The sequence below is a fragment of the Myotis brandtii genome, unplaced genomic scaffold, assembly GCF_000412655.1.
Source record: "Myotis brandtii unplaced genomic scaffold, ASM41265v1 scaffold187, whole genome shotgun sequence".
Taxonomy (NCBI): domain Eukaryota; kingdom Metazoa; phylum Chordata; class Mammalia; order Chiroptera; family Vespertilionidae; genus Myotis; species Myotis brandtii.
The window spans coordinates 5,817,389-5,838,884 of NW_005356944.1; the positions used below are offsets into that span (position 1 = coordinate 5,817,389).

Here is a 21,496-nt window from a genome sequence, read left to right on the forward strand (position 1 = left end):
GCCTGCGGCGCTGCAGCCTGGCAGGGAGGCGGGGCCAACGAGGTTGGGGGTGGGGCTAAGAGGCTTTAACGGAGACTCAAGGGTGCGACTGGAACCTAGGGGGCGTGGCTAGTCGGGTGAGAGGCGGAGCCTGGGAGGGGCTTGATGACTGAGTGAGCTGGCAGCGCCGTGGCGAGCCTGCGAAAAGGCCGGAAAGATGGCGGCCTCCTGGAGGCTAGGCTGTGACCGGCGGATGCTGCGCTCTCTCCTAGGCTTCGGCGCCCGGCGAGGCCTGGGGCTGGTTACGGGGGCTGCTGGGTGGCCTGCCGGCGGCGGGGCTGGTTGGAGATGGCTTCACAGCACGCAGTGGCTGCGGGGTGAGTGGCCGCGGCTCGCTCGGCTTTCTCTGTGGAGCTGAACGCTGGGCCTGGGTCAGGCAAGGGCTGTTTCATGGAGGGCCTGAATTTGGGTGCGGAGGGACTCGGGCTCTCTGTTCCCTACTCGGGCTCTGTTCCCTGGGCCTTCTCTCGGGAGAGGGGTCAGCTGACTTGGCCGCCTGGGAAGTGCATGCCCCGAAGGGCTTCCTTGGGAGCTGGGAGAGCCTGACTCTGTCTGTGGCCCCCGGGTTGGTATGGCTTCCCTTGACCTTGCCTTGGAATTTGGGTGTTTGTTTTTTTGGAAGGGCGCGAAGATAAGTCCCAAACGCCCTTCCCTCAGGCCCCTTCCCAGTCGCGTCTCGGGTTCCTTTAGGGTCGTCAGGCGTCCCCGTCAGGGAAAAGCTGCCTAAGTTGCTGAGATTCAAAAAGCCACTTTGGGCTGTTCATTCTTGCGGCCTTTGTGGAGCGGGAGGTCTTCTCTGCTAGGTCTTCGGTTGCTCCGCACGACGCCGGCAAAGGACTTGGTTTGTCAATGCCTACCGCGCCCCGGCCGTAGGTCCGGCCAAGCGTGAGCGTGAAAGAGTGAAAAATTAGGCGGGGAAATCAGATCATGAAGTTTATTATAGGAAACCCGCATTTATTAATGATGATTGACATAAGTAACAATTCTTCCGGTACTTAACCGTGTATGCATAAGGCATTATTTTTTATTTACACGTGGGTGGGGCGGGGTCCTAGGACTAACATTTTTTTGAATGTGATGCATAACCTGCCAGTCATCATTCTGGCACTACACAGAATGAATTTTAATCTAAAAAAAATTAGGTGCAGTAGATATTTGCCTACATTCTGGGCTACCCGAGGCTCAGGGGGGTAAAAAAAAGTTACACAAAGCGACACGGTAAGATGAGTACACTGAGATTTCTAAGGATTTGGTGATGGGAACGACTTATTTCAGTTTCTTCAGATTAATGTTTCATAAAATACTTGGAACAATGTTTTGTTTTGTTTTTTAACTGTGTCTAGACTTTTCTTTCCTCCCAGTTTATTAACTACTAGAGGCCCGGTGCACAAAAATTTGTGCACTCGGGGGGCGGGGGGAGGGGGGTCCCTTGAACTTTTCCTACAGCCCCCAGAGAGCTGCCTGGGGTTGGATGAGTTTTGATGTTTTGTGTTGGTGTTTGTCGGGCTACACTTTGAGACGGACTCACTGCCTTAGAAAAATCATGGAATAGTAAAAGCCCAGGGTTGGAAATAACCTGGGAAGAGTGTTCTTAACCTTGTTTGTAAAACAGATCCTTTTGAGAATGTTTGGATGCTCTAGTCCAGATCGTCTCCACAGAGAAAGGGGCGTGTGTTCATGCAGGTTCAGAGGTGTTCCTTAAGCCCAGTTGAAGGACGCATGCCTTTAGAAACTCACTTAGGCAATCCTTTATCTGATGTATGGTGACATTTGACCCTCCCCCATGCCCCCCACACCGTGAACACTACCTCTGCTTGAGCATCTTCTGTTAAGGAAGAGGACGCTGCACCCCAAGGAAGCTGTATTCTTTTCCTCGTGCCTCCCTGTTGCACATATAAAGACCCTTGTGGTTACATTGGGTCCGTGTGGGTAATATAGGATGCTTTCCCGTGTCAAGGTCAGCTGTTGAGCAACTTTTGCTCCTTCTTAAACCTTAACTCGCCCTTGCTATGTAACATAACATATTCACAGGTTCTGGTTGTTAGGACCTGGCCATCTTTTATGGGGTGGCAGTGAAGGGGGGCTGTGGACATTGTTCTGCCCACCACGGAAGCTGATTGTGTTGCTGGGTAGCTCCAAGTTATTTGAAAGTTGGATTTTTTTTTTCTCTAATACTGAGCCAAAATTTGTCTCCTACCTTTTCACCTGCATGCTTTTGTTTTGCCATGCTCCTGGAGCTGCAGCTCTAACTTCTGTTATAGGCCTTATTCTCAAGGTGGGTATAGTCTTCTTGGGGAAATAAAGAATAATGGCACGATTTCAGTAGTGTGTGTAGTGAGCTCTGAGAGGTAAGTTGAGGATATTACGGGAGAACATAAGGCTTCCTAAAGGTGGCAGCCCTCCCAGGCTAAAAGAACAGCAGATGCAAAGGCCCAGATGCCAGATATGTATTTACATAAGTGACATAGCATCTGTAAACAGGTTTTCAAACTAGTCTAGGCAGTTAATTTTGAAGAGTTTCCATCGCTGCCCTTTTAGACTGAATGGCATGATTTTGAATTTAATAACTAAGATGTTAATATTAGTTTTAAGTTCTTTCTGAGGACTAACATGTTAAATTTAAAATAACGTGAGGAGAAAAATGAATGAGGCTCAACCTTTGTAGTGCTTTTGCCTAATATATAGCTACAAGCCTTGCATATTTTTGGATGTTAAATAAACATCTAGGGAAACTAAAAATCTGAAAAGTTATAAAAGAATACAGAGGTCCACACTATGATTGCAAATTGGCAGCCAATGAACTGACCTATATCATTTTAGAAGAAAATTAAATTTATTGACAACATTTACAAACTAGAAGCTTCGCCCTCCCTGGTTTCTGTGGTTAGAGTGTCGCCCTCAGACTGAAGGGTTGAGGGTTCGATTCCAGTCAAGGGCATGTAACTTGATTGCAGGGTTGGTTCCCAGCCCCTGGTCAGGTCGGGCGTGGGAGGCAACCAATCAATGTGTCTCTCTCACATGGATGTTTCTCTCTCTCTGTCTCTCCCCCTCCCTTCCACCCTTTCTAAAAATCAATGGCAGAAAAAACATCCTTGGGTGAGGATTAATCCCAGATAGATAGATAGATAAAATAAAAAAATTTTATGTAAAAATCTAGATTTTTGTCTTTTCTTGAAAATTTAAATTTAGGGTCTGTATGGTGACAGTTAGTTAAAACTGAGTAACGATTGTTCTCTTTAGGTAGTAAATTACTTTCTAGTTTACCACCTTGCACTATTACTTCCCAGCCAGCAAGGCTGTATGTGCCTTGGTATATGTCATCACCTTTAGTTGTCATTTTTTTCTTGTGTCTTTATCTGTTGTAGAAAGCGGAAGACAAAAGGTAGACCAGGAAAAGTAGCAGAGGACAGATACTGTGTGTATAGAAGGGAAGAGAGTTTTTACAGATTTAATATGAACATAAAGCATGTCTAGATCTAAAGAAAAAAACCTTAGATGTTGCTATCCCATTTCTTTCACCTGATTATTCCCTGTAGCCATGGTCGGCAAACTGCGGCTCGCGAGCCACATGCGGCTCTTTGGCCCCTTGAGTGTGGCTCTTCCTAAGCCTTAGGAGTACCCTAATTAAGTTAATAACAATGTACCTACCTATATAGTTTAAGTTTAAAAAATTTGGCTCTCAAAAGAAATTTCAATCGTTGTACTGTTGATATTTGGCTCTGTTGACTAATGAGTTTGCCGACCACTGTCCTGTAGGCATCTGAGTTTTTGGGGTTTTTTGTGTTTTTTTAATATATATTTTATTGATTTTTTTTTTTACAGAGAGGAAAGGAGAGGGATAGAAAATTAGAAACATCAATGAGAGAGAAACATCGATCAGCTGCCTCCTGCACACCCCCTACTAGGGATGTGCCCGCAACCAAAGTACATGCCCTTGACCGGAATCGAACCTGGGACCCTTCAGTCTGCAGGCCGACGCTCTATCCACTGAGCCAAACCAGTTAGGGCGGCATCTGAGTTTTTGATAGCAGTTAAGTGACAGGCAGATTCTTTGGTAAGAGTTGATGGTACAGTATTTCTGCCAAAGCATGAATTTAATTAATGCTTGTAAGATTTATTACAAGGATACAGTAGCACATATATGAAGTGCTGCTGGGCCATGGGGGAACTATGATGATTTCATCCATTTCTTCTATGGTCCCCAATGTCCGTCTTTCTCTCTTTCTTTGATTTACTTTGTTTTTCTTCGTAAACTTGCGAATCTGTTTACTCATGGCTTTCCTTTCTTTATAATGTCAGCTTGTCTTGCCTTAATGCTGATTCAGGCCCTATGCCCCACGCTCTTTCAGTTTAGTTTAAGTGGGCACTACCTCTTTGATCTAATTCCAGATTCCCTGTGAAGCTGTTGACCCATTGTAGGTCAGTTGTACCAGAGCACATAGGGCAGATTCTTTCAAAGGCTGTGATTTGGACATTTTCTTTTTAAAAAGGAAGTATGAGTTGGGAATCACTGATTGGCATGCCTGTTATTATGACAGGTAGATTAAAGTAGAACAGTAGTGAAGTGCTTCTTAATTTTAATTGTTTCTAGGGTAAGTAATGGCTAAGTATGATCATCTAAGCAAAGCAAATCTAGGCTAGTCAGTAGTTGAGAGACGCCCCTTCTTTTCTCCCTGACCTTGTGGGTTTGTGTTTAAAAATAACAAAAACAAAAGTACACTTTTTTTTAGATGTTAGATAAGTTTGGGGAGAAAGTGAAATTAGATAAATTTATTGTAGAAAGTTAACATCCTATATAATAAAAGCCTAATATTCTAAGTGTCCAATCGGCCGTTCAACCAAAGCGTAATATGCTAATGATATGCTAAGGCTGCTCAACCGCTTGCTATGATGTGCACTGACCACCAGGGGGCAGACACTCCAACGGGTAGGTTAGCTTGCTGCTGGGGCCCGGCCTATTAGAACTGAGCTAGACAGGCTGGACACACCTGGAGCCCTCCCGCAGTCCCTCCCCGGCTGGCCAACCTCTCCGGCCCCAATCATGCACCAGTGGGGGTCCCTCAGCCTGGCCTGCACCCTCTTGTAGTCCAGGACCCCTCAGGGGATGTTGGAGAGCCGGTTTGGGCCGGTTCCCACAGGCCAGGCCCAGGGACCCCACTAGTGCATGCATTCGTGCACCAGGCCTCTAGTGTAGGCTATAAAAAACAAAGGTAATGAAAACCACTTAGAACAGCAGTTCTCAACCTGTGGGTCGCGACCCTTTTGGGGGTTGAACGACCCTTTCACAGGGGTCACCTAAGACCATCGGAAAACACATATAATTACATATTGTTTTTGTGATTAATCACTATGCTTTAATTATGTTCAATTTGTAACGATGAAATTGGGGGTCACCGCAACATGAGGAACTGTATTAAAGGGTCGCGGCATTAGGAAGGTTGAGAACCACTGACTTAGAATAATATCACCAACTAGAGATATCTATTATTGTCATTTTGGAGTATATCCTTTCAGTCTTTTTGTACAAGCTGAGCAGGTAGTAGAAATTAGATTATGCTATATATACTGTTTGGGGCATCTCTTACATGTTTTTGTACCATGCCAAGACTTATAAATGCTATTTTCATACAGACTGTTATGCATGCATTTTCTATTGTCATCCATTGATATTTTCAATGTATTTTTATTACCCCTATACTCCATTCTGTTTTATTTTATTCAGCCTGCAGGTGGCAGAATTGTTTTCTTTGTATGGAAGTTTTAAAGGTTCAATTAAACTTAATGAGTTCTTGCCTTGAAAAGAGAGGTAATTAAATGAGCAGTATCTCTCCCTATTAGAGAAGCAAATTAATGTTAGGAACAGGGAGCCATACTAAGAAAGTACTGGGTAATTTCCTTCTTCATTGGTCTATCTGCATTTCATGATTTTTGTGTTTGGATTCTAGTGGTATAAATGGGCCAGAATAACTCTCGAGCTGTACCCTGTATAAACTGCTGAATTCCTTAATTACTCTAGTCAGCATAATGGAGCTGAGATCTGCTTCATGTTAGCCATAAAGCAATTTGATCTGCATTTGTATGCGTATATTATCTTTTTTCTTTTTTTTTAATCTTGAGAACTTTTAGAACTGATCTAGATCATCAACTTAAAGCTTTGATATAATTGATTTTGCCTGAAGTAGAAGTGTTTTGCTCTTAGGGCAAAATAAATACTTTAAGGAATAAGAAACTAGAATTTTATCAGTGTACTATATTTGATGTGGAAGGCAGAATTATGCTGTAGAAAGATTGGAAGAGCAAATTTGAAGAAATGTAAGAATTGCTTAGAGAACTGCTATACAATTCAGTGATCGAAAGATTGCTTGTGTGCCTGATGTAGCAGGTAAAGCAGCAATATGCTAAGCAAAACAATTTAATTTATTGTGTTATTCATTTGATGAAAAAGAAAAAAGATTAAGACAGTTTGAATGACTTGGGAGACTCTACTTTTAAAATCAGCATATAGCCCTGCTGGTGTGGCTCAGTAGTTGAGTGTTGACCCAAGAACCGAGTCGCCAGTTGCATGCCTGGGTTGCATGCCCAGGTTGTGGGCTCAATCCCCAGTAGGGGGAGTGCAGGAGACAGCCAATCGATGTTTCTCTCCCTCTCCCTTCTCTCTCTAAAAATCAATGAAAATATATTTTAAAAAATTAAAAATCAAATCAAATCATAATATATATTTAATTTACCAATGAAAATTTTTAAAAAATTAAAAATCAAATCAAATCATAATATATATTTAATTTACATATAATCTGAAAATGTGCATTACTGTAGTTATTTTGAATATTTTTTTAAATTGCTACAGAAGGACAGACTTTATTAGCCATTAGTGTAGTTTGTTAGCTTGATAGAAAGGAATAGGCCACTAAAATGACTTCAAAGGGATTAAATTCTAACAAAAAATTGGGGGTATTTTTTAAAGTTAATTGTGGCGTTTTTACTAATTGAAATAGCCTGAATGACCAGCAGGAGGGGGGAAGACCAGTCTTCCTTTATTCTTACCCAAGAGTGTGCCCAGTTTTTCATAGGAAATATAACTTGGTGCACATTTCAAGGCCTCCTCAATTTGACAGGAGAAGGGTAGAATGTACTGCTTACTGGAAGGAAAAGGGAAGCTATATTTGATTTCTATTGAGATTAAACAATATTAGGTATAGGTTAGAATTCTGAGAGGCCTAGAAAAGCCCACACTATCTCTGGAATTTATGGAACCATAAAGGGCGGATATTAATTATGTGCAACTCTGTCACTCAAAGCTGATATTATGCTTGTATAATTACTTTTCCACTGGAAAAATACATTTGAAAAAGATGTGTATAATGTTCCAGTTGAAAGAGGATATATATTAGAATGAAATATGTACCATTATTAATAAATTAATGCTTATGTTTGAAATTATTTTCCAACATGACAGTTTGAGGATAGATTGGTTAGATTAATCAGGAAATACAAATGGAGGGGAAAAGGAGACATATATAATAGTTTAAACAATAAAGAATTTTTAAAAAAGTAAATACATTGCACATTTTACTTTCCATAGCAAGCCAGTATGATCAATCAAAAGATATTACTGAATAATGGAGATGTCTAAAATGTCTGTCTTTGTTTTTTGTCACCTTCATTTCAGAATAAGGGTAGTGATTTATTACACAATTTTTATATTTTATTGTCATTATTCAGAGAAGCAATTTCAATTCATCCATGAAGGCTGGCTGTATTAGGAATGATTATATTCTTTTTATTTTAAAATATGAACAATTTTGCGGCTTTTGATGTAATTTTGAAAACAATAATAAATGCAGAAGTTTTATAATATAGTCCTTAATGTCAGGAATAATGGAAATGTGAAGGTCTGTTAGGTGAGAGATTATAATGACAGAAAGAATCATAAAATAAATATGAATTGTATCATGGCAGCTGGAACCAAGATGTAAAAATATTGAAGACAACTTTGTTTTGAGAAAATTGATTTAGTGTTTGTCATAAATTAGAATCTGGACTTAGAAGCAATGAGGTCCATTTATTTTGCTTCTTTGAAGTGGAACTCTATTTGATATAAATTTAATATATATGTGCCTATGAAATATTCTCTCATAATGCCAGCCTTGATCTTTTTCTTAGAAGCAACAAACTGGGATTTGTTTTAAGCTGTGTCTTTCAAGGAGAGGCTGGCCTCTTATCATGGTGCTATTAGATTGTAGGTTTTTTTATATTGGTTTTCATTTTCAAAACCTAATTCTCAAAAATTAAATGCTCAGGCTTAGGCTGGCTGGACATTCTGTAGGCAAATGTGCTTGTTTGTTTTTCATTACACCATGTAAACATTTTCATTTCATGTAAAAAGTGAAAAAGGTGATATATGTACCTAGAGGTACCCCTCCAAGTAGGCAGTTCCTAAAAGAAAATGAGGAAAAGACGAAGGCAAGTATTCACTCAGGTCTTTTTCCCAGACCTTTAGAGAGGAAGGGGTGAAAAAAGGGACAAGGACAGAAGCTTCCTTCCAAATGCTTCAGAGGAATTCCTTTATCATGAAGCTGTTGGAACTCTTCATTTGAAATTATAGTAAAATTCCTTCAGTTTCCCAAAGAAAATAATTAACTTCATTTAATATTAGCGGTAAAATATTCCACATTTGAAATATGGTAGATATGCAGTTGTGTTTTGATTGCTGAATAATCTGAGGAGAGAATAGGTTCTATGAAAGATTTCATGGACTATAATTTGTTACCATGGCTACTGCTAGAGCTGGAGCATGCTGTTAACAATCTTATTAGTATAAACTTTATATAAATTGTGATCTGCAGCTGTGTGCTCTATGAACATGGTCCTGTTTAGTGGGTGACTATTGGGAAGCACATCTGGGCAAATATATAGGGCATCTCCTTTTCTGATACCTAAGGAAAAGCTGTGCTTCATTGAGAGGTCACCCTGGTTTGAGTCTATCTTTTTGTATCCCCAGTTGAATGGTGGTATGGAACACAATCTGAGGTTAATTTAACTAACCACTTAGTTCACTTGCCTGGTCAAGCTTGACAAAGCATACCTTTCCTTTCACATATACTAGCAAGAACCTTTGATTCTTGAATAATATAATATTAGAGGAAAATAAAAACACAACCAATTTGTTAAAGTCTAATCTTGATTATTTGTTGTAGGTTATCAGAACCCTAGATACTTTTTCTTGTCTTTCTCTTTGATCATTTTATTTGTAAATATTTTTTTGCATCAGCAAAAAGGGATGGAGAAAATGAAACATAAATCAACTTTTCTATTTTTTAATCTTATAAACATCTGGCTTAAAAATATGCACAGAGTACTGGGGAACTATGAGAAAGGACTTGAAAATATTCAAAAAAGTTGAGAATTTTTAAAAAGTTGAGAATTTCATGTTTCTATACTATTTCCTGGATACTTAGTTTGACCAGTTGGGAGTCTTTTCAACTTTGGAATATTTTCTTTCTCAAATTGAATTTGATATTAATTTACTTGAACTTTCTATTGATGCTTTGTAAGGTGCATTATATTTTTGTGGCTGATCTTTCCTTTTTTCAATTTCAGCTGATCCTATTAAGATACTAATGCCATCCCTGTCTCCAACAATGGAAGAAGGGAACATTGTGAAATGGCTGAAAAAGGAAGGTGAGCAAGTACATTACTACTGTCTTGTGTTATTTGATTATTTTAAAAAATCAGAGGCAGAGCAACATCGAACAGACTGTCAAACTACAACGGGAAGGCTGGGGAGGGTTGGTGGGCGGGAAGAGGGGGTAAGAGATCAACCGAAGGCTAGGGGAGGGTCAAGGGGAGAAAAAAAAAGACATATATAATACTCTTTGTAATACTTTAAGCAATAAAACAATTTAAAAAATCAGTTGTATTACATAGTACATGGTAAATGCAGTAAATTGGGTTCCTCTTCTAGTTAAGTTTGTTTAAACAAAATTTTTCCATGTTAGTGTAGCAGAAGTTTTCTGGGTTCAGCCTGTAACCTTCCATAAGCTGAGAATGGTAAAATATTTTAAGGGTTTTTTTCCTCCCAAGTTTTAGTCTTTATACTTAACTTTTAGTTTCAACATCATAAATTTGTTTCTAGAATTTGAGAAAGACATGTCATATAATTGAAACAGCCTGTGCTTCAATAGGAAGAACATTGAGTATTTGGCCCTGCATGGCTGTTGCCATCATTTAAAATTGTTATCAGTATCTAAGAAAGTTTCATCTTTATAAAAAAATGTAATTACTTGGAATCTATTTTTAAATTTCCTTTTCCTGATAAATTGCAGAGCTTTGGCTATTTCCATGTTCAGTATGATAGAGTGTTGGTATCATTAAATAGTAATTGAGACAAGAACAGCCTTTCAGGGTTACTATAAAAGATTAAATTTTTTCACACTTTGAGAACTGATAGGCAAGTAGATAAGAGGATTCTTTGGACCACATTTATCTCTCAGACTTCTAGCTCACTGGTGATCTGATAAGTTATTCACAACCATTATATGGAGAGTATGATGAAGAGCCAGGAGACAGATTGTCTCATCATTCTGTTCTTTTTTCCTTTTGATTACAATGTGCGATTTTAGATAGGACAAGCCAAGATGTACTATAAGTCCATGGAGCACATTTTCAAGGAGATTGCTCTTAAAATTCCATGTCCTGTTAACTGAGGAGGAATGTTTCTTTGCTAATACACTATAAATAATTGAGAGCGATATTAATCCTTGGTTCTCAATAATTCACTGGCTTCTTTTTTAAGTTCATCGCCTTTGTGATTAAATTGAGCATAATTTGCTTTTAACATTTATGTGCTGTACACATGGGTATGATTGTATATGTCTAAGTATGTTTAGTACTTGATATATTTATAATAACTTGGTTCAGTCATTCTGTATTCAAATCATTTATTTTCTGGCAGCAAACTTTTTACATACCTTTTTCTCTTAATAGCTATGTGTTTAAAATTTATCTTGTGATCTTATTAATGTATGATCACCATTATTTAAAACAATGAGTTTAGACCAGGGGTGGGCAAACTTTTTGACTCGAGGCCCACAATGGGTTCTTAAACTGGACCGGAGGGCCGGAACAAAAGCATGGATGGAGTGTTTGTGTGAACTAATATAAATTCAAAGTAAACATCATTACATAAAAGGGTACGGTCTTTTTTTTTTTTTAGTTTTATTCATTTCAAACGGGCCGGATCCGGCCCACGGGCCGTAGTTTGCCCACGGCTGGTTTAGACCTTTAAACGTTAAGAGGATTGAAATTTTTTTCATGAAAAGGAAGTGTTGTATCTAATTATGAATCTGATTTGTTTTGAAGAGAAGGTTAATGTGATAACTTTTAATGGATAGCAGTTCAGTCTTTAAATTTTCTTGAAAATCTGAGACTGTTATTCACAGCTACTATTACTAAAGTCGTGTGTGTGTGTGTGTGTGTTGTGTGTGTGTTGTGTGTGTGTGTGCGCGCGTGCGCGCGCATGCACGCGTGTTTCAAGCCAAGGCAATAGTGTGCAATGAAAAAAATGCTGGCCTAGGAATCATGGTTTGTCTTTTGGGGTTCCCACTCTGCCATGAAATATCTGGGAATGAGTTGAACTAGATGAGATGTAAGGTATATTCCTGGCTTTAGAATCCTCTAATAACTTAATTTTATTTTCTTATTTTTTTAAGTTACAAAAACATGCAAATAATATAGCATATAAATTATTCCCATCTTTGTTGCTCTAATGACTGTTTGAAAAGTAGTTTTAGAATGAGTGTTAGAATACTTCATTTCCATCTGAGGATTAAGTAAAGAATATGCATCATAAAATTAGTAGAGAAAACACTTCAGAAGTGCTAGGTAACACAGCATCTCTTGAAAGGTGAGTTGAGCTGTAATGTAATCCCACAAGTTTGTTATTGGGGTGGAAAGTGTGCTTCTGACATTTTTGGTTTAATTAAAGGTCAATTTTGTTAAAGTTTTTTTAAAAAAAGAAAATGTTCTTGTTGCCCTTTGGTGAGAGAATTTTTGAGTGTATGAAAAACATTGTTTTCTTTCTTGAGATATTTAAGAGCATCTTATGAAACACTGGCACAGAGCCAGGCTGAGACAGTTACGTGGAGAACTTAGCAACGTGGTGTCTGGAACGTACGGAGTGTGTTTCTTCAGTGCTGGTCGCTGCTGCTACTCTCGGTGTTATCTCTCTTCTGTCATTTATGTGGCTATTCCTTCTGTCATGGGACTGGGAATGTTTAGGTAGTGTTGTGTTCATTGTAAACTATAATATAGTGTGTAAATTCAGAAGTAAAGCTGTCTTGAAGGAGTTTGTCACTGAAGTGTTATCACTCGGTACCACTAGAAGTTGTGTGGGTATCTGACATCTGCTGGTAGAAGAGGCTTTGATTTTTATTTATTTGGGGTGTTTTTATAATGTGTTTGTGGTGCTAAAATGGAAATTTTTTGAAATGGGTATTTCCCAAATATCAATTTTTTCAGTATACTTCTATTTTAACACAGCTTTATTGAGGTATAATTTACACAACATAACATTTACCTATTTTAAGTGCACAATTTAATGACTTTTAGTAAATATATAGAGTTTTGCAACCATCATCACAATCCAGTTTTAGAATATTTCCATCACCTCAAAAGATACCTATTGCCTGGTTGCAGTCCCTTTTCCTACATCACTAGACTTAACCCTGAGCTGCTTTTTGTCTCTAAAGTTTTGCTTTTGGGACATATGTAAATAGAATCTATATATGCTACCATAGATAGATAGATATAGAGATAGAGATATATAGACATATAGATAAATAGAGAGAGATATATATAGTCTTTTGTGATTGACTTCTTCCATTTAGCATGATTTTAAGGTGCTTTCATATTGTAGTATGTATCAACAATTCATTTCTTTTGTTAGTAAATAGTATTCCATCACTGCTTTTTTACTCCTGTTAGTATTTCTGTTATGTCGTTATTTTAGAATTGGTGAATGGGATTTTGGGTTACAGTATTATTCAGTAGAACTTTTAGTGGTGATGGAAATGTTCTTGCCTGCATCATCCAGTACAATAACCATTCACCACGTAGGTCAGGTACCTGTAATGAACAGTGCAATCTATAATAATAAAAGCGCAATACACTAATTAGACCGGACAGCCAAACAACCTTCCGGTCGTCATACCAGACGAAGCTGCAGCGGCGGGGGCCGAGGCAGAGGCAGTTAGGGGCGATCAGGCAGGCAGGCAAGCAATTAGGGGTGATCTGGCAGGCAGGCACAGTGGTTAGGGGCGATCAGGCAGGCAGAGTGGTTAGGGGCGATCAGGCAGGCAGGTGAGCAGTTAGGGGCCATCAGGCAGGCAGGCAGAGTGGTTAGGGGCGATCAGGCAGGCAGGCGAGTGGTTAGGAGCCAGCAGTCCCGGAATGCGAGAGGGTGCAGACCGGGCTGAGGGCCTCCCCGACCCCCCCGCACGAATTTCGTGCACCAGGCCTCTACTAAAATATAAGAGGTCAGGAGAGTGTAAGGGAGTTATCACTTTACCTAGCCATTTCCTTCTCAAACTGCTACTCATGCCCTCAGCCCTCTAGGCAGAACCTCAGATGGCCTAGGAGCCAGATTGCCTGGGGTCTTGGGCCAGGCAAATAATATCTTGTGTCTGATTAAATGAAAAGAGTTGGCAGACTTGCTTACTGGGGGCTGCTCCTCTAGCTTCCCACACTGCTGTAGGCACCGATTGGGTGGAATTGGCATTGCTGCTTGCTTGTTTGTACTCTTCTTTACTCTGATTAGGGACTTCTTGAAGCAGGTCTAACTTACTATTTTTTACTGAAGTGTCTTATACAATGTCTTACACATAAGAGCAGTTAGTAAATATTTGTTGAATAAACAATTGAGTTATTTTTGTCTCTAATCATGGTTGTCATGATGGTTCAACATAGCACAAAAGTATTTTTTTCTTTAATGAACATTAAAGTAGGTTTGATTTACTTGGTTTTACAGATAAAAACTAACTCCCCCCTGCCACTACTACTACACACATCTTTTTTTTTTATCTTCACTCAAGGATTTTTTTTTTGTTTTATTGATTTTAGAGAGAGGAAGTGAGAGAGAAACATTGAGGTGAGAGAGAAACATCGATCGATTGCCTCTCATATACACCCCAATCAGGATTGGACCCAAAACCTGGGTTTGTACCCTGACCAGAATCAAACCTGTGACCCTTCAGTGCAAGGGATGATGCTCCAACCAACTGAGCCACACTGGCTAGGGCTACCACACACATCTTTTAAATGAAGACTTTTATTCTTAATTTTTGTCAGAACAAAGTTATTTTATAAAAGCCACAGGATATGTTTCATTAATAACATAAACATCATCATGAACTGTGTTTCATCAAAACTATACTTCCTACCCAGAATGTTTAAAGAGAAAGGGAAGCCTCTTTATACTCCGTTCCTCAGCTCTGGCAGCTACCCATCGGGACAAAGGAACAGGATGATGATGCTGGCTTCGGTGCTGGGGAGCGGCCCCCGGGCGGGCCTCTGCTCTGGCCCCTCCTGGGGCCCGCACTCTTGCTCCGGGCCCGCTCCACCTCATCTGCACCACGAAGAGTTGGCACAGGGACACTGCAAGGCTGTCATCTCTTTCTGCAACCAGTCAGCCATCAACATGGCAGCTGAGGAGCCGCCTGTCACCTCACACCGACCATGGTGCTCTGTCCTAGCTTCTCATCTTCTTTCGACTATTAACTTATGGACAGAACCATATCTTACTGTTGTATTTATACCCAGTGCTTAGTATAATGTCTTGTACATGAATATTTGTTGAATGATCTGTTTGAAATAATAGGGTATGGACTAGGGAGCTAGAATGAGTCTTGGTTTTTGATGGTTATTAATAACACACCTAACATTTGCATGGAATGATGTTGCAAAGTATTATTTGAAAATGTGTGTGAAGAGTTAACATAACATTTCCAGTTCTGTGATTTTGTTTTTAATATAGCTGCACATTCAAAACTTTTTTGAGAGTCAGAGAGATTATGTAACTTGGTCAAGAGCTTAGACTCAAACCTGTCTGGGTTGGAAGAGTTCCTTGTAACTACTCTGCCTTGCAGCTTTTCTAATTACGGTGCTAAATTGTGGGGCAAGGCTGCACTGAGTATATTTGGAATCTTCCTGGCTCATTATTGGATTTCAGAATTTTCTTTTGGCATTTACATTATGTTTGGTTAATTGGTAGATAGAACCTTAGTTTCATGATAAATTAAGAGTACTGTGCTCTTACATAATAATATGCTGTTTTAAATGCGACAGTTTGCTGTATACCTTCTGAGGAAATGAGGATGTGTGAAATTATTGTAATTTTTTTTCTAAAGTGTTTTAATCTCAAACTCATTATCTGTAAGGTACTAGCCTGGGGAATTAGGTAGACTATAAAATACTTAAGATGTGTCCTGTTCCTATTGTGAAGATGCCCATAGTCTGCTAGATAGAGGGAAACCTGATTTTTTTAAAAAGTAATTAATAGTAGCAACATAACATTTTATAATGCAATTTCTGATTCATTGGAAATAAATTACAACTATAAGAATTCAGGAACAGGAACAAAATCATTTAGGTTGATCTATGGCTGAAGTAGAGTTTATGGGTGATTCTTAAAGGATATTTAGAATATGGAATAGGTGAGCTCAAGTGATAAAACATTTTCTCTTTTTCTAGGTCTCTAGAAGAAGTATTTAATTGCTAGGTTGCCTGGTTCAGTTTTTTTCCATGGTTACAGCAGAAACATATAAAGGTGTGATTTTTTCCTTTTGAAGTACAGTCTATTTTAACTACTAAAACATCTGTCTTATAAAGAAGTAAGAATGTATAATCTGTTGCTGTAGCTTTCTTTGTATGACATGTAACGAACAGTCTTTTTTTAGCTGATTCCTACTTGCCTGACCATCCTAATATCTCAACCCTTCACAGGTACTGTTAGGAAGACCCTCCAAAGTTCTCTGTTTTCTTTTGCCCCCAGGACTTTGGGTATGTTGTGCCTTCTGCCTGGATTACTGCCCATTTACTTCATTATCTCCCCCTCACCTTTTCAGGCTCAGATTAGATTGTCCTTCACCTTCCAAAAATTGAAATAGATGCCCATTCTGAATATACCCATAGCATCCTGAGTTCACCTAATCTTTTTTTTTTTTTTTTTTTTTTTTTTTTTTTTTTTTTTTTTTTAAATTTTTTTTTTTTTTTTTTTCCTGCCAGAACCCTAGTTAATACATTGCTCTGGGAAAACTATTGAACATATTTCCTAGGGATGTGCCCGCAACCCAGGTACATGCCCCTGACCGGAATCGAACCCGGGACCTCTCAGTCCGCAGGCTGACGCTCTATCCACTGAGCCAAACCGGTTTTGGCCCACCTAATCTTATTGTAATTTCCAATTAACTTTTCACTAGAAAGTAAATAAGCTTCTTGAGGCCAGAAATCTTAACTCCTCCCCCACCCTTCAATTCTGTATCTTCAGTGCACTAATGCGTTTTCAATAAATATTTGTTCAGTAAAAAAAATCTCTTTGGAGTCAGACCAAGCACCTTTTCTTTTAGGGTGTTTACTAAATATTTTCTAACAGATAAGTTTGTTTATTTCATCAATACAGTATATATTGGTGGTTCTGAACTATTTTAACTAAGGTATTATAACCACCTCTGTGAAAATTTTGGTGTACGATGAAGTAGTTTCTGTACAGTGAACTTTCAGGGTATATTTGTTTTCTTAGTATTTTAGATTTATCTTCATGTTCTCCTATTGAGTATGCCTATTAATAATGTTGTACCAACTGTTTTTTGGTGTGTGTGTGAGGGGTGTGTGTTAGGGTTTTGGCTGGTGATAGGGGTTTTAAAGAATTCACAACTGAGAGAAGAGATAGTAAGAGAGAGGGGGTTGATTTTACTTTCCCCAAAGGGGAAAGGGCCAATGCATTGTTAATTAGTACAAGGGCAAGAAAACAAAGGGCAGCCTCCTTTTTTAAGCCCTGACTATAGCTAAGCAACAAGGAAGGAAGGATGGAAGGAGAATTTGGGACCTGAAATTGAGCAGATATCAGGGTGGGGGGCTTGTGGTTTGTTTATTTGTTCTTCAGGAGGCAGCCCTTGAAGATGTCCTAGGAAGGTGTCATATCAGTATTTTTCCAAGCCTGTAAAACATGCTTAGAGCAAAAGTTATGAGGCTTTCCAAAGAGGCTTGTTTGAAGTGCAGTGGGAAAGGAAAGTTTGTACTTATTATCCCTGAGTTGTAAAAACAGCAGGGAGGAGGTATTTGCAAGAATGTAGCCTTGAAAGTAGCTTATCTTGTCTTGCTATTTGAAAAGAGGGGCTTTTTGAATCAGAGGAGCTAACAATCTTTGGGTTTAATTACCAGATACTTCTCATAAATTGTGGAAAGCCATAACAAAGCAAAAGCAAGCCCCGCCCCCGCTCCCTTTTCCTAATAGGTGATCTGTATGTTACATATTTTTTTTGTCCCTTATTCTTTATTGTTTTTGTTTTAGGTCTGTTATAAGCCACATTTATCATATTTTTTAAATTCATTTTGATAACCTGCTTTTGGTAGGTAGTTTTAATCAATTTATATTTATTGCTGACACATTTGAACTTATTTCTACCTTTTTGTTTTTATTCTTTTCTGTTTTTCTTGTCATGTGTCTGCCTTCAGTTAGATGTTCGTTTTTATTATTTTCTGTTTCTTCAGCTTTTTGAATATTGTAAATATTTCTGTTTTTCACAGTTTTTGGTGTACACTATTAAGTTTTTAAGGAACATATTTAATTAAATGTTGCCAATAAAGTCTAGAATTATTTGGTATTTTTTCCTCCTATCTTTATCAAATTCTTAGCATGCTTTAATGATCATCTGAACATTCCCTTATTCATCTTATTCCTTTTAAAAATTTCAGCTTTACACACTTATAAACACTCAGAAATAACCTTTTAAATGATTAATAGTTAACATTTCTATCAACTTCTCTGCTAATTGTTTCTTGTAGCCCATGGGTTGCCTCTGTGTCCACTTTTCTTCTTGATGAACTATAGTTTGTAATAACTCATCAATAGGTGATAAGTTTTCTTAGCCTTTATATGTCTAAAGAATACTTTTTCTTCATTCTTAAATGATGGTTTGGCCACATGTAAAATTCTAGACAGTTATTTTTCCTCAGCTTTTTGAAGATATTTCTCCATTTTCTTCTGACCTCTATAGCAGCTGCTGAGAAGTGTGCTCTCAGTCTGGCATCCCATTGAGGTAATCTGATTTTTTTCCTCTGAAAGCTTTTATTATTGTGTTTTTATTGTTGATAGTATGCAATTTCTCTACAATGCATCTATGTGTATTCATGTTTATACACTCTAATACTTTTCTTTTCTGTTTAAACTTTTATCAAGTTATTATTTGCCAGAAAGCATAAGCTCAGTTCACTTTTATGTATACATATATTCAGCTAGAGCAAGATATAGAATATTTCCAACAAGCTGCAAGGCTCCCGTGCCCCCTCCCAGTCTATACACCATAGATAGCCATATTCTAAACTCATTCAGGACTCTCATTTTGAGGGTACAAGTCTCTTCATTTCTGAGAAATTCTCAGTAGTTATTTTTTCATATATTGTATTGCTTCTCCACCATTCCCTCCAGTCTCTTCCCTTGGAACTCCATTAAACAAACATTGCAACCTCAATCTATGTCTAATGCCTCCTTTCTATTTTTTATCTTCTTGTCTGCCTGTGTTAAGTTCCAGGTAGTTCTTATGCTATCTATAATTGACCAGCTCACTTCACTATGTTCATCTAGAATACACCCCATCGATTGTTTCTTTTTATTTCACTGACTATATTTTTCATTTTCAAGATTTGTAATTAGTGTTTTCATTCTACCTGATACTATTTTATTTCTGTACATTATTATTTTTTCTATCTCTTGTTTTTGTGATGGGTCTTTTTTTTTCTTTTATATCTCTGAACATCCTCAAGATACTTATTTTAAAATCTTTGGTGGGTCTCACTGAACGAATTGCATCTGAAATGAGTTTCTGTTGCTATTATTGATTTTATGGTTTTTCTTTCTTAGCATTAAATTCCTTCATGTTTTAGAACTTTGTTTTGCAACTTACTTTTGAGTGAAAGGTTTTGTGTTTTAATGTCTTCCTACCTGTCCCCTCTCTTCCCTTCCTCCATCCTCCAATCAGGGATTTTGCTATTGATATTAGAGATATTAGCAGGTATAGTAGTGGAGCCAGAAGGTGGCTTGGCTCTGTTCCTGGTATTGAGGCAGAGTTTTTGTTCACCCATCTTCCAAGACCCACAGTTCTCCTTAAAGCCACAGTCCTAGTCGGCAGGCGATGATCACCTCTGTTATCAGCATTCTATTATTATGAGTAGAGAAACCCTGACCCAGACCTAGCTTTAAGTTGAGAGTCTGATTCAAGTCCCCTGGCTTCATGAGGCCACTTTTAGTTCCCTTTACTCTAAGAGCAACTACTACACTTTACCCCCAATCTGCTTCTAGATCTAGAAACCAGCCAGTCAGGACCTGCTGAACATTTTTGAGTTTCCCTATTGTTTCTGTTGCACAGAAATGGTTCTTATTTGACCTCATTGTATCTTTGATTATCTCTCTTTTTGCTTAATATGTTTTGTACATTTATGCTCTGTAGTGCCATCAGATTTTCTGAACTCAACCTATGATGTTAACCCAGAAGTGCTATTAATTGTAAAACTTTTCTCTTCATGGATTAATAGTCAAATTATATTATAAAGGAAGGAATATGGGGTCTGGAATTGATTTGTTCAGAGGTGGATGCGCAACCATTGCTATTCACTGTATATTCATATATACCCTTACACACACACACGCAAACACTCATACATACATGATGAGAATTACTTGTAATTCCACACCCTAGAAATAAACACTGAATATTTTGGTATTTATTATTCATGTTTTACAAACATATACACACACCAACTCACATACTAAAATTCATATTTTAAAAAACAAAACAAACCCAGTCTTGTTTTGTAGGTGAAGCTGTGAGTGCTGGAGATGCCTTATGTGAAATAGAGACCGACAAAGCTGTGGTTACCTTAGATGCAAGTGATGATGGCATTTTGGCCAAAATAGTGGTAAGTTTTTATTTTGATTGCTTACAACAGATGAAGATTTCTTAAACGTTAAGTTCCTTGAAATAAAGTTATCTTTTATTTTTACCTCTTTATTTATAGTGTTCTACTATTTGCTGCATAATACATTTTAAATTCAGATGTATAAAATATTTTAGTGGTAAGATTTAGTAATAGCCCGTGATGATCAGACCACAGAGAACTGTTTCAACCTCAACAATAGTACTTGGTGTTTGGGTTTTCTAGTGGGGAATGAGAAGCATTCTGGCCTGAGGGCTGAGAGAAGGCTATTTGAGATGGAATTTGAAAACAAAGCAATAGGGTAAAGCTTAGAAATAGCAATTTCGAAGTTTATAGTTGGTAAAATAAAAAAGAAGGAATGTTTTACTCTTATCTCAAGAGAATGATAAATCCTATCTTTATTGCTCCCTGGGATGCCCAGGACTGCAGGTGTATAAAGCTGTCATCTGCTCAGCTCCTTCCTCTAGACAAGACTGTTTTAAGATGTCCTGGGAAGTCTTGTCCATAGGTTTCCTAGTCACACTCACTGACCATTCTTACTCATTCTCACAATTTAGACACTTTTATAATTTAAAATACATATTTATATAAAAATGTAGGTATAGAACAGTGATGGCGAACCTTTTGAGCTTGGCGTGTCAGCATTTTGAAAAATTCAAACTTAACTCTGGTGCCGTGTCACATATAGAAATGTTTTGATGTTTGCAACCATAGTAAAACAAAGATTTATATTTTTGATATTTATTTTATATATTTAAATGCCATGTAACAAAGAAAAATCAACCAAGAAAATGAGTTCGCATGTCACCTCTGACACGCGTGTCATAGGTTCGCCATCACTGGTATAGAATATTTCACATACTTGAATATAATTGAGTTGACAGTCTTTTCTGTTGATCGTATATGTTCTGTTCCATGAGCATTTTTATGGAAAATATGCTTGTGGATCCAGCAAGACCAGTCATTTCCTTTAAATCTAAATCTATATCCTATATAATAAAGATATAATATGCAAATGGTCGTTACACTATCACGGATGAGCAGAAGGGTGGGGCAGTGAGCTACAAGCGCTGCTCACACCCGCTGCCAGCGCCCAGCACTGGCCCCAATCACTCGGCGCCATCAGCAGGTGAGAGCAGTGGTTGCCGGCCTCGATCGCCCCTCAGGGCTTCTCCATCTCCCCCTGCTCCTGATGGACAATTGGGGCTGGCAGCCAACTCTCACACCCATTGCCAGTGACGGCCCCACT

The 21,496-nt window shown here is 38.4% G+C and overlaps 1 protein-coding gene across 1 annotated transcript in view; it reads left to right on the forward strand.

Moving 5' to 3' along the window:
• The first annotated feature begins 165 nt into the window (after nucleotides 1-165).
• The window catches only part of PDHX (pyruvate dehydrogenase complex, component X), a 42,476-nt gene continuing 21,145 nt past the window's right edge, over nucleotides 166-21,496 (forward strand). Inside the window, exons 1-3 of the mRNA XM_005864420.2 lie at nucleotides 166-356; nucleotides 9,640-9,720; nucleotides 20,129-20,229. Coding sequence (XP_005864482.1) covers nucleotides 197-356; nucleotides 9,640-9,720; nucleotides 20,129-20,229 — 342 coding nt within the window. The 5' untranslated portion in view covers nucleotides 166-196. The remainder of the gene's footprint in view (nucleotides 357-9,639; nucleotides 9,721-20,128; nucleotides 20,230-21,496) is intronic.